This window comes from Channa argus, chromosome 6 (assembly GCF_033026475.1).
Source record: "Channa argus isolate prfri chromosome 6, Channa argus male v1.0, whole genome shotgun sequence".
NCBI lineage: Eukaryota > Metazoa > Chordata > Actinopteri > Anabantiformes > Channidae > Channa > Channa argus.
Window position 1 is genome coordinate 12,181,187 of NC_090202.1, and position 13,247 is coordinate 12,194,433.

The 13,247-nt window shown below is 38.8% G+C and overlaps 2 protein-coding genes across 3 annotated transcripts; both read right to left on the bottom strand.

Annotated features, from left to right (window-relative positions):
• Positions 1-1,214: 1,214 nt before the first annotated feature.
• On the bottom strand, positions 1,215-9,202 carry LOC137128489 (tRNA-dihydrouridine(20a/20b) synthase [NAD(P)+]-like). Of its 2 annotated transcripts, XM_067506576.1 has the most exons (12): positions 8,875-9,188; positions 8,216-8,337; positions 7,886-8,003; positions 7,503-7,625; positions 6,289-6,515; positions 3,658-3,769; positions 3,406-3,506; positions 3,016-3,163; positions 2,743-2,878; positions 2,305-2,407; positions 2,083-2,183; positions 1,215-1,353 (listed from the first exon to the last, which is right to left on the bottom strand). In XM_067506576.1, exons 1-12 carry the CDS (start codon positions 8,961-8,963, stop codon positions 1,318-1,320), a joined length of 1,416 nt encoding a protein of 471 aa, XP_067362677.1. In that variant the 5' UTR covers positions 8,964-9,188; the 3' UTR covers positions 1,215-1,317. The 2 variants fall into 2 exon arrangements, with proteins under 2 accessions (XP_067362677.1, XP_067362676.1); XM_067506575.1 differs by lacking the exons at positions 1,215-1,353; positions 2,083-2,183; positions 2,305-2,407; ... (2 more) ...; positions 3,406-3,506; positions 3,658-3,769 and adding an exon at positions 5,836-6,174 and having other exon boundaries at positions 8,875-9,202.
• A 1,158-nt stretch (positions 9,203-10,360) lies between these two features.
• Positions 10,361-13,168, bottom strand: rflnb (refilin B). Its single transcript, XM_067506577.1, has 3 exons — positions 12,549-13,168; positions 12,046-12,140; positions 10,361-11,855 (listed from the first exon to the last, which is right to left on the bottom strand). Exons 1-3 carry the CDS (start codon positions 12,744-12,746, stop codon positions 11,537-11,539), a joined length of 612 nt encoding a protein of 203 aa, XP_067362678.1. The 5' UTR covers positions 12,747-13,168; the 3' UTR covers positions 10,361-11,536.
• Positions 13,169-13,247: the final 79 nt, after the last annotated feature.

Genomic DNA, 13,247 nt, shown 5'->3' on the forward strand with positions numbered 1-13,247 from the left:
ATATCATACATGTAATACTGAAATAAAAAACTTTTAATATCCAATCAAATTATGTCTTGGAGTCATTCATTCATGCTTATGCATCCTTACAGACATTACTTAACAAGGACACGGGAAGATAACCGATTTATTAAACAAAATGTACTACACCCACTTAAAAGGCACATCACATGGATTTCTGTCTACAGCAAAAATATACCAATATTTGAAAAAGAAATGCTGCTGTTGTGAGAAGTGACTGCAAATATAAACCCATGCAATAATTACTTTAGCATAGAACTAGAAAACAGTGAAACACTGACAACCTGTGCTCTAACCCCCAAACAACAAACACACTTGAAACATTTGGTGAAACAAATATAAAAGAATGTGTGGTCCTTGTGGCTCAGAAAGATCTAGAAGAAGACATTAAACTTCTAATTTTAATGTGATTAAATTTACTTTAGGCCCACAATGAGAACGTAAAAGGTTGAATTAAATTTTTCTAATCCAAAAGATATTCTTTGCCTTTGTATTCACAGACATGATACAGCAGATTTCATCAAAATGTTTAAAATTTAGGAGGAAACCAAAAGAAAATTTGAGTATGGACACTGACATTTTCACCTGTTAACTACTTAGGTTAAAATATAGAACATAAGTTGGATTACCACAAAAACATGTAAAGATGATTTGTCTAAGTGCAAGTGTACATGCAAATATATTTTCACAGCCACGCATGCACACACTGAACTTACATTCAGCAAGCTTCCCTGCCACATACAGAAATAAAGACACTACTCTATAGTATCAACATACATTCTTAGCGGTTTCCCACTGTAATAGCTTGCACTAGCTTTCACCAAATCCTGCACACCACACTGTGGACATGGCTAAAACAAATGACACAAACCATAAAACAATTATTGCATATTTCCTAAACATATTAAGTGCAGTGTGATCAGACCTGGGTCAGCTACCCCACTGAATTCTCTCCACTCTCAATGCACAATTGATCTGCCTGATAGTGTGTGAACTTGAAATGACAATCCTCTTAGTCACATCGCACCAGGCAGAGGCAGAATACCATCAGCTATTACTCATTCCATTTAAGCCAGCCTGGTGCCTGATAAAAAAAATCCCATCAATGCCAAAGCCTGTGCTTCAGAGGAGCCAGCCCTGGTTTTGTGATATGCACTGTGCCACAAGGTGTTATATGGAGTTAAAGCATGTGTTTGCAATGGTTCTCCTGTGTTTAGGCTATATATGCAAATATGTAAACACGTTTAAGCTTTTTATTCAACATTAATTAACCTTTAACCTTTCCTTTTAAAATGACTAGTTTTCCTTTTTGGTTCCACTATCTTGCAGATTCTGAAAGGACAAAAAAGGAAAGACAATGTCAGATATTGTGTTATTTGTGAAGATTAAACGCTTACATTGGGAGATGCAGAGAAACAGTTTCCTGGATTTCTGCATAAATTAGTCGTTTAATAAGATCTGACCTTCACCAAAGTCACATATTTTAACAAACTTTTTTCTAAGATAATAGAACAGTCAAAAACATTTATGTCATTTTTAAACACACTTCACTGAAACATACAAATTGATGGTAGAAAAAGTAATGTTAACCCTAGGTGTCTGATGTCACTAAATGTCAGCTGGTGTTAGCAAACCTGGAGTCCAATCAATGAAATGACAATAGAGCTGACAACACAGTCATATTGTCTATAAATGGAGATGACTGGGTACTGCGGCTACTCTCCATAGGGGCTGGAAAGCTGTCCTGGACCTGGACTGCTTTGCCATAAAGATGCTATGGGACAAGCTCAAGAGGGTCATTCACACCAGGTGTCCTAAGAATATGGCTGAGCTGAAGCAATTCTAAGGAAGAATGCCAAAGCTGATTAAACCAATAACTTGAACACTGATGCTATTATTTTTATCACCATCATTTTGTACGTTTGAATGAGTTCAATAAAGATATAAATGATCATGACTTAAAACAGGTACTAAGCCTTATTTGTGTTCACTAGTTTGATTGTTTAATTAGCAATTGACCCAAGTCATTATCATGCTGTTTTGTTTTGGTGTTAGCATTACCTGGAGCTCTTGATGCTCTTTTAACAGTCTGTCATACTCCCTGGCGAGGCCCTCAGTTTGTTTCTTCATTACATCGGCCTCTGACTGAGACTTCTTCAGGGCTAAAGAGGGAACACCACATCAACACGCTACAGTTCAACGTCACATTTTGTGTAGTGAGGAAACTTTTAAACACAAGCTTAAAATGACATAAGTTTGTTAATAATGGACATGTATTCTAACCAACTCCTGTGGTCTTCAGTTGTTCTTTCAGCTTCTCCACCTCCTTTCTCAACAACTCCATGCCCTCTGCAGTTGCCTTATCACCCTTCCCTTCCATTAGAGTCTGAAATGTATTATGACATGAACAAAGAAAAGGTAATGCATCTCTTTATTAGCCAACTGTAACGCTAACTCTCTAAAGGAATTGTTTGGGATTTTTTAAATTGGTCTTAATAGAAACTTGTGTAATATTTAGGCACCTGATACTATTGACGTTTTACTCGTGATTATAAAGTGAATTTAAAAAAGTACATACTAATATTTGTATAAGACCTTAATTTTTAGGAGAATTTTACGTCATACGATTTAGCACATATGTATGAATAACGGTAGTATTTTATTAATCTCTTCAGTGTGTATTTTTATCTAGAATTAATAGATATATGTTATAGTTGTAACCTGTTTCAGTAGCTCATTGTCTTCCATTAATTTCTTGGCAACTTGGTTAGTATTCTCAGCCTGTGCCTGCAGAGCAGCTGTAGTCCCAGATACTGATGCGAGCTGGTTAATCAAGGTAATCACTCTCTTCATTACTCTGCAAAAATAGACCGGGGTTACAGTAAGACTGGTCTCAAAGCACAAAACACTCTAGGGATCCATCTCACTTATTTTCAATATTGATTATCAGGGTTGTTTTGTGTACAGTATCGGTACATGAAAACAAAGCCTCACAGCCACAGGAAGAGAGCAAAGCCAGAAATGTAGAGGTTCCTCTGGGATCGAAAAAGCTTCATGTGCAGGTGGTCAAACATGTTTGGTTGCAGCTTGGTATCTGTGCCAAAATCTTTAACCGAATACTTTCTTACTTCACGAACAGCGTCTAAAGAAAAGGAGAACATGCCATGATTTTCTCTCTGTACCTTTTTTCATAAAGATTTCAATCTTAACGTTTTGCCTGCAATACCTCAACATCTACTACAGAAACCGTGGCCTTCAGATTTAAGCTTTGAACAATACATTCCCTGATTCTGTTACAGTGACCAAATTGCCCAGACTTCATCCCAGCTTACTGTTGACAAATCACAAAGTCTCAAACATTGAAACACCCGACGTTACACTTACCGAGGAAAAGAACAATAAGTATTATGATCATGGTGAGAAACACTTTGTTCCAGAACCTGGCCATAAAGCTCCAGATCCTCAGCTGAAAAATAATCTGCCACCTGCAACCACACATGCAAAAGCAATTACAGTAAGGCAGTGTGTAAAAACACTACCCTACACATGATACAGCCGCAACTTTTCTGCAGGACTGTATACATCAAGATAATAAACACACCTCACGCTGTAAGATCATTTGTGACTTATACTTACCTTCTGGCAGAGATGAAGGGTAAACAGAGAATGACAAGGATGCCAATCTCCACATATAGAAACAGGGCCACAGCAGTCCATTGCAGCGTCATCTTTACTGAGGACAGATAACCTGACAAAGAGACATGATATTTTATACAATAATATGTACTGACTGACACACACACACACACACACACACACACACACAACTATAAAGAACATAAAGCCACGTCTGTACAAAAGAGCTAGCTTGACTACCTGGTTTAACTTTTTTTTGCATGTAAACACAGCAGCCTGTTTAAAAAAAAACAAAAAACCCAAAGCAAACATATACAGATATATGTTATGCTTATTAACCACAATGTTCACGGTTACCTAAGGTTTCTGCTAAATAATAACGGTATTTTAGCCTAAGTAGCTTTCCTTATATCACAGCGCCATCACAAGCGACACGCGCCAAGTAGCAGTAGTGTTAGTGATGTTATGTTTACTTGATGAAATGAACTTTTATAAACCGCTTTTAAAACATAATCCGCTCCTTTTATCTTACACGCTCAAATGCATAAATCCTGCAACGTTGCCCCGTCAACATTCGAGTCTTGAAAAAGCGAACTAGATCGTTAGTAAAGCATTTAACATAGAAATTGAGCAAGTATCTTGGTTCATGTAAGAGCTGACCCATAAATATAGATAACTTACCAAAAAAACGGCCCAAAACTGGGTAAAAGACAGTAACTTTAGCTAACTTCTGACAACAACCAGAGAAAAGTTCGTCAGCCTGCTTCGCTCTTCCTGTTGCAGCCTGGTTGGCTCCAACAAACGCCTAGCTTCCGGCTAGATGTGTGGCTAGTTTTTCAAAATCAAGCTAACATCAAAATAACATTACATTATCAAGCGTTCATATGCTTAGTAATTTTTTAAAAAGGTTCAAAAGTAAACTGAAATTTAGGGGTCTGTTCTGATTTTTATTTTCACACCCTCCTCTTTTTTAAATACAAATACTGACATATCTGACTTGAAGTAATTGACGTATAACTTCCGGTCCACTCCTTTAAAAAAAGTAGCAAACCCCATGTAATTATTTGTTCCCATTGACTTCTACTGCAGAAATATAAAGCAGATCATTTACCATTATTGGGCATAATTTTTCTCATGGTATTGAGCAGCTGACAGGCTGTGCCTGCTTTCTTTCAGACATAACATTTATTATTAAGACCAAGCAGTTAAATCTTGGGTTTCATCAAAACCAGTAAAAATGTAAATAAAAAATACATATAAAATTCCAAGCAGGCTTTCATGCCACAAAGCCCAGATTGGTGGATTGTTGTCCTTGAGAAACTTTGTTCTACACAGGATTTCTGGAGGTTAGTCAAAGTGACCATTTGGGTTCTTGGTCACCTCTTACTAAGGCCTTTCTCCCCCAATATCTCAGTTTAGCTGGACGAGTGCTCGTTGTGCCAAATTTCTTCCATTTGAGAATTATGGAGGCCACTGTGCTCTTGGGAATCTGAAGTGCATCACAATTTTATTAGCCTTCTCCAAATCTCTGCCTTGCAATAATCCTATATATAAGGTCTGCAGGCAGTTCATTTAACCTCGTGGCTTTTGCTGATATAGCTGTGAGGCCTTTAGAGAGGTCAGTGCCTTTTCAAATCATGTCCAATTAATGTATTTTAGCACAGGTAGACTCCCGTCAAGGTGTAAAAACATTTCAGCCACAATCAAGAGAAATGGAAGGCACCTTAGCTAAACTTCAACTGTAATGCATCTGAATACTTTATTATGATTTTTATGTGATATTTAAGTTTTTTCCTTTTTGAAAAATGTACAGACATTCCTAAAATGCTTTATGGGGTACTGAGTGTAGATTATGAATAACAAACTTGAAGAAAGGGAAACCTTTCAAATGCACAGTAAGTGATCTTTGCCTTTTAAGCTATATTACACATAAATTAATTCTAAATTTGGTTGTATAATTGTATCATATATTTTTTTCCTACTCCTTTTTATCTGATTATGACATTGAAAATGTAGTATTGTATTCATTTGTCTTACTTATAAAACTTAATTTTTGAATATGTGTGGGTGTCTAGTTAAGATCGTATGTTACATGCTAAACCTTTTAAACACAAGCGCGTGGCAAAAAAACGTCAAGCCTCAGTTTGTATTAAGAAAAACAGATATTAGGCATATAGCTATAGTTGTTCAGGTTTATTTGGCATACAAATGAAATATATGTTAAAATTAGAAATATCACATTTCCATATGTTCATGTCCCCAGTTCATTTACTGATCCATATGTGTTCTGAAGGTAATCTAAAATAGCTGAGGTACTCGATAAAGAATTAAAAACTTTTCTCTCAGGCTGGGAGCTAACTCTCTCCAGCATGTAGATAAGATGGTGATGGAAGCAGGTGAATGGAGTTCCCTGCCCAATAGAGATGTCCACCCAGTCCCATATACACTCCAAAGGAGTTTCTTCATAGCCAGCAAACATGGCAGGGTTAGCTAGCAACCCCCGTGCAGCCATTACACCTAAAAAAATAAAAAATAAAAAATAAAAAATAAAAAAGGAAGTTATTACTGTATCTTTGAAAAGTTTGCACATCTGCTTGTTCAAGAATGTATTATTGCCAAAAACAAACTTACCATCAACACCAGTAAGCTGATGAATGGACTCCACATCACGGAGATATTTTATGTCCCCATTGGCAATAACAGGGACTGATACACTGTCTTTGATTGTCTTAATAGCATCATAATGGACTGGCTGGTGACGTTCTTCCATTGTACGGCCGTGGACTGTTATCCATGATACACCTGCTGATTCAGCCTTCTGGCACAGATCCACTGTCCGCTTTAGGTCTTTGTGAATTCTATGGGTGGAGTAAATTTATTTCATCTTATTATAATTAAGTTATGACCCAGGTTTTAACAAAGATGGCTTTGGTTATATGTTACATGTAATATGACACAGGTAAATCTCTTGTAAAGTAATAATATACTGTGCCTATAAAAAGTACTCAACTTTTAATATTCCTGGTATTTTTACTGAATATTGGCTGATTTATTTAGGCTTTTTCCCACTAATAAAAGGCTCTTATGTCCAAGTAAAATTAAGAGATTCCATATGTTTAACCCCTTAATGTCAGTATTTTGTAGATTAACATTTATAAGCAATTACAGTGATATGAGAATCGGGCTGTCAGACTTAAACATCTAAAAACTGCAATTTTTTCCATAATCTTGCAAAAGACTCAGGTTCTGTTAGATTGCACATGGGATCATGGGTGAACAGCCCTTTTCAAATCTTCTCAATTAGACTGAGGTTTTGGCTCTGACTCGGCCCTGCAGAACATTGACAGTGTTGGTTGTGATGTTTGTTTAAACGCTTGGGGTTGTTATCTTGCTGTAAAACAATTCCTCTTGAGTGATGCAGTTCTTGTGCAGACTACATGAGGTTTTCCTTCAGGATTTTCCTATATTTTGCTGCATTTTACCCTCTACCTTGGCAAATTATCTGGGGCCTCTTGCAGACAAACATACCAGCATGATGCTTTAATATGAAACCCTCCCATAAAGCTTCGGCTGGAAAAAAACAGGGCAAAAGTTAAATGTAGTCGCTCCCATCACAGTTGGTGAAGCTTGTAACTCCTTCAGAGAAGTCATATGAGATTTAATGGCCTCCCTCATTACTCTCCTTCTTGAACAACCAATAGGCCTGCTCTAGGTGGATTTACGTGCCTTACATTTGTACACAGTTATTGATAAATTTGTAATAAGTTAACTCAGGCTGATTAGCAGCCTCACAAATGTATTGTTCCAGCTCTAGTATGCTGTCAAACAGGTTCAGTTTTGTTTACCTTATTTTGATGGACACTGTATAGTTTTGATTGTCCACTTGATTCCTGACATGTCTGACCATGTCTTTCACAAGTTCAGGTTTGTTGATGAGGCATGCACCATACCCTGCTGACATAGCCCATCTGAAAACACAACACCAAAGTTAACCAAACAACCTAAAATAAAGATAACTAAATAATGCGCTTGGTCATAGAGTTGTGTCTAATTATTCAGCCTGGTTAAACCACATAAATATTTAAAACACTAGAAAAAATTATTAGAAATAACATTTTTTTCAAGCCAAACAAACTTAGTTTTAAATGAAATTAAAAAAAAAATGAAGTGACTAATAAAATTCGGCTGGAGGCCAAAATGCATCAGGGACTAATGGCAGTTGTTGCACCTCTGGGGACAGCCACAGTTGAGGTCAACACCATCTGAGAAAGGTGCCACTACACAAGCTGCATCAGCAAGAGTCTGAGCATCATGGGCAGCAAACTGCACAATTAGCGGCCGGTCACCTAAGGAGATAAAAGAAGAAACAAACAATGGAAGTCAAAACCCAGTCATACCATGTCCCAAAGTTAGGGCAATAAGACAATACAATACCCATAATAAACAAAGCAATTACCAACGCCCAAGACTTAAACATTAGTGTAAAGAAGCTGCACATCACGTGTTGCAAACCATTATGGTATGGTATTACAGCACATGCTAGAACATTGATACTCACATTCATTAGTAGTGAATTCACTGTCTCTGGCTTTGACAGATCGCATAAAGTCAGCAGCAACTATCATTGGGGTGAAGCAGATGTCACAGTTGTATTTCCTCACCAAGGACCTGAATGCAAGTCTATGGAAAAAAGACTTCAATAAACACAGTGTGCCACAGAAACACTATACACTATAACACAATCCAATACAGTGGCTCTGTCATAACTTCTACTTTTAAAAGGTTTAAGGTTTCTAGGTTGTCAGAAAGGTGATAATTCTAATATGTGGTATTAATGAGTTGGAAGTGGGTAGTAGAGTTGTAGTAGAGTGGTATAGAGTGCACTATAACAAGAGCTGGTTTAAATCCTTTGGCCACCTTGGGGTCGCCACAGCGGATCATTGTCCGCATAGGATGGTCCACAGGTAGTCATTATGTTATACCTGATCGGTGTATATGGTAGCTACATCCAAGGTACATGTCATATTTGGATAGTAAATCTCATCAACTTAGCCTTTGATGAGACACTTAATACAGGAAAAGACGATAACTCATTACTTAACGTTATACGCATAATACAAAGTTTTAATATGGCTTATCCGGTGCTGCAAAAACAAAACAAAACAAATAAAAGATCTGTGTATGACTTATATTTCCATAATAAGAAACGACACTTACTTTGAATATCGGACCATTGGTGCACATATTTTCAGGACCTTTCCCTTTTCAAACATGTCCATAACACTGGTGTTTTCATTAGTCTTCATGGGCAGCACTGATAGCCAGCTAGCTCAACACGCTAACTAGCTTATTAGCAAAGAGTAAAATTTCGGTTAAGAATAAGTACTGTCGTCCGATTTTATTGTTTCACAGATGAGAACAAACGACACGCTGTCACACAGAGATGCGTAAACATAGCTGGGTTAACTCCAGAACAGCATTAAACTCCGTGCCATCGGTGCACCATGAGGGGAAAAGTGGGCGTGGATTTGTGAACTGTGACCTCATACGTCATAGAACTGTATAATTATTTCAATTCATTTTGTTTTACTATAAATATCAGACTTTAACTGTAACTACTTAATGCGGTAAAAGACATATTATAATCATATCTTAAAATATAAGTCGGCTGTTATTGGTATTGATTCATTACGTCGTGACTAGTCGTACAGTGCAGCCTTCAGGATCAGTAGGATAAAGGTAAATTATTCATGTTCAAGTAAAATGTTATACAGATACAATGTCCACAATAAGGGAATTTCTAATTTGATTGATTGATGATTAGCCCATTTCTTTTTACTTTTATATCAAAAATGAATCTAGGTATATTCTGATATGGGTCAGGTTAGGCATCTGTTAAGAATATCAGGGGGTGTTACAAAACGGTTCTGTGTTCCTCAGCTCATCTTCCAGTGGTGGAGGACACTCCTATGGCAAATGACCAAAGGCCAGTCATGTTGCAAACTTTTTATTATAATTATAAGTTGGTCATTTGATCATCACAAGCAGGACAAGTTGTGTTATCTCTAATAATTCCATTACTCAGTGTATCTACAGTGTAGCGCCAATCTATGCAGAACTTTATAAGTTCTCTGTAGCAATTTTCCTCTGCGGCCACAAGAGGGCCCGGAACCAGCTCAAGGAAAAAACCTCACCTTATAGTCTTAAAAAGGGACAATTCACCTGGAATCTAAGCAGTATTAGAGGGCATTGTGAGAGGATATACTCAACAGATTATTAGCACAGGCATAATCGTTTGGCTGGTTTTGCGAAGGTTTGGCTCTATTAGGTGTAAAGCAGTGCTTTACTGCTTTACTGCAGTTTTTGAGATATTGAACTGATTCCCGTGGGAAAATGTTGCACACAATTAATGGTGCTACTATGAGGGTTACAGGTTCTTGTCCAAAGCTGCTTTTACATGTGGCCAAACGGAACCAGGAACTTAACTGTTCTCGTATGGTAAGCCAAAGCATGGCCATGAGGTTCCTTTTCCTTCTTGGTTAAGTGAAGAAAATCACATCTCATGATCATTTTGAGGATGTGCACAAGCAACTGCTGCAGTCAAAGTTTGTTTATCTGTCAGTTTCCCAGATGACGACTCAAGGCTGTTTTGTGCAGTCTTTCAAAAGGAATGGGCACTGCCTCTTAAAAAACACACTGTTGATGAACTACTGAACATTTTATTTCAAACAGGCACTGAATAAGTGACTAATATAAACCAAGCATCAAAAGATACATCAATAATGCACGTAGGGCATCTTAAATCGATCTCTTGGAATTACTGTGGATTACACCCGTTAATAAGCTTATCAAATCTCAGATCCTAAAATTTAAACAGAATAAATACAATTTCAACCCAACCCAAGTCAAGCCAAAGTAAGTGATAACAGTGGAATTCAGCCTGTTACTTTGACTAGTAAGCCAGTAATATCAAAAACACTTTCCACTTTTCAGTAAAACCCACAGTCACGATCCATCAATACTACCTGCTTACTCAGCTTGTTTAAACTTACGTGTCACAATGAATGGAAAAGTTTTCTTAATCTACCAACATTTATCTAATACATCATGAATCACAGCCATAAACAGAGGCCAAAGAAAAGGCTTGGTAAGAGCTTAGCTTGTGCTAATGTGCGGAAAATATGCAAGATCCTGTGAAGAAACTGAACATGCGTTAAGTGTTTTCACCACATAATTTGCACAGTGTGAATAAGTTAGCGATTTCTCAACATGCCTCTAAATTCAGGCAGCTTGTTAAGTTGCCTTTCCTTCCTTTACATGCTAGTGGCTTTAAACCATAGCATAAGTTAACCGTTCAAATGGTACTCTCTTCTTTTGGCTTTTTGATTATTCCAAGTAAACTCTATGATCAGAGGGAGGTCACCTTCAAATTTAAACTCAATTTGAATACATGACCAATCTGATGTGACATGAAGAGAGTGTCTTTGCTGAGGACAAATAAGCATTCTCATCTCAGTCAATATGAGTCACAATTCTACAGTCAATTAAAACAAATAAAAGATGATAATGAGCTCCTGGAAACCTACAATGTACGGTAACAACGTGTAAAATCTCTTTTATCTCTTTTAGAACTGATGGGTAGTATATAAAAATATTGAATAGAATCATTTTATCTATTCGTCCGTTCTCTTGTCATCTCTGCTACCTGTAACATCACAGCACAGATGCTTTCTGTTCATCTGGGTATAAATATAAACATGCTACCCAACTGTAAAACGACAACACAGCAGGTCAGTGGCAGCCAACCTTAGGGGAACCACAGAATTGAGTCCAAGAGACTGACTGCCCTTGTGTGTCCCCAGCCACATGCAACCCCCTTTCACTGAGGTAGCTTTTTGTGGCCAGTCGCCTCCAGCTCCACACTGGAGAGGAAACGCCTGGAGAGTCGGTGGCAGTCGTAGCTCAGCTCTGTGGTGTAGACAGAGCTTGTTTTTTTGGGGTAGACGATAGTGGTGCTCCTGAATCGCTGAGGACGATGGCGAGGCTGAAAATCCAGCTGTGTCTTGTAGTGGCGCCATGTGCTGTGGGGCACGGCCATGATAGTCTGGCTGCAGTGTTCAAGGCCCAGTCCCCATGGCTGCAGGGCCACGTCCTGGATGAAATGGCGATCAGACTCGTAGTGCACGGATGAGGTGTATCTGTGAAGGAGGGAAAGGAGGGAGTGTTATTTGGTGTAAAAAAATAGAAGGAAACTACTGTGCACCCAAATGGCACAAATTGTTCCCACTTTGAAGTTGTTGGCAGTCTTGAAACATGTCCTCATGATATGCCATTACAAGAGCATATCCTGACTCCTCCAGCAGGTCTAATTCTGCAAAGAAAACCCACCTTATTTCCTTTGGCGGTAAAGGATCGAGTGCTATGCCCTCCCCAAAAGACAACGGGTGCAGCTGTGGGAAAGATCCAGTGGGTAAAGCTGGAACCTGCAATGCAAACATCAGCCTCATAGTCCACACATAAGGAACGAACAGTGTTAAGTTCTCATTGACCCAGTTCGATGCTCAAGTGACCCACATTCTCGAGCTGATCAGAACATGCAGCAAGACTCTGAACAAATGCCAAAATATAATTTAACTAAAATATACTGAAAATCAGTGTGCATGGTCCGACGGGCAGAGAGCAACAATTTCAGACTTCCATTATGCAGCAGCTTTCATTTAAATGTAATACATTTAATTTGTAGCAAAAACTAATAGATATAATATTTTTTTCCATTTCGGACACAATTAGTCACCCACTTGTTAGTATTAAAAGTCTCCCATGTTAAACTGTGTCTTGTCCGATGTGTTTTAACTTCAATCAGCAGGTAGTGAGAAAGTAGAAGCACCTACCAGGGAGCCCCGTCCTTCGTCCTCAGACACTGGGCTCGCACCTCCGGCTTTATCCGCACAAACAGGCAGCAGCCAGGCGCTGGGGCTCGGGCTCGGGGGTAAACCAGAGTCCGGGCTGTCAAGTCCTCTTTCAGCCCTGCAGCTCATGTCCAGTGGATCTGCTTCACATACATTTGGCAAGTTCAACCTGCCGACCATTTCTAGTTAAAAGTTGCAAAACTCCCGTGAGTAAGAGGCAGTACTTCCAGTTTACCGCTTCGTGTTGCTTTTTCCTTCCTCCAGGGCTTTTGTTTTGTAGCAAAGACCCACGGTGTCCCCCCGAACAGCACGAACGGATACCCCCTGAAAACACCATGAACCAGGCGGTAAATCAGCTCCCGATCGCCACTAGCTCGGTTATTAAAACGTTTCACATTTGAACCTGTCACAGTCCCACCTCACTGCAAACGTGTGATAAGTGGGGGACTGAATTGATTTGTGCCCTGAGCAGAGAAAGGATGTGAGGGGAACCTGCTGAGCGCAGCTCCTCTTCTAGCTCCTATCCCCTCAAAGCAAGCTTCACATCCTAAGGGGACAGGAAACGCCTTTTGAAGCTTTTCCCGACTACTGATTGGGTGGCGGATAAGTAGCAAGCAGAGCCAAAGCCAGTCATGGGAACTTTTACAGATTCAACATTGGGGCGCTGGTAAAATCAGGTTG

What these genes read in the sequence shown, in the direction of transcription:
- LOC137128489 (XM_067506576.1), bottom strand. Translation starts at nt 8,963, where the DNA reads ATGAAGACTAATGAAAACACCAGTGTTATGGACATGTTTGAAAAGGGA. An exon ending in ACAGTGTCCATCAAAATAAG is followed by an intron (nt 6,516 to 7,502) that starts GTAAACAAAACT and finishes CTCCACCCATAG; the next exon opens with AATTCACAAAGACCTAAAGC. An exon ending in ACTGAAGACCACAGGAGTTG is followed by an intron (nt 2,184 to 2,304) that starts GTTAGAATACAT and finishes TTCCCTCTTTAG; the next exon opens with CCCTGAAGAAGTCTCAGTCA.
- rflnb (XM_067506577.1), bottom strand. Translation starts at nt 12,746, where the DNA reads ATGGTCGGCAGGTTGAACTTGCCAAATGTATGTGAAGCAGATCCACTG. An exon ending in ACGAAGGACGGGGCTCCCTG is followed by an intron (nt 12,141 to 12,548) that starts GTAGGTGCTTCT and finishes TTTGCATTGCAG; the next exon opens with GTTCCAGCTTTACCCACTGG. An exon ending in TTACCGCCAAAGGAAATAAG is followed by an intron (nt 11,856 to 12,045) that starts GTGGGTTTTCTT and finishes CCTCCTTCACAG; the next exon opens with ATACACCTCATCCGTGCACT.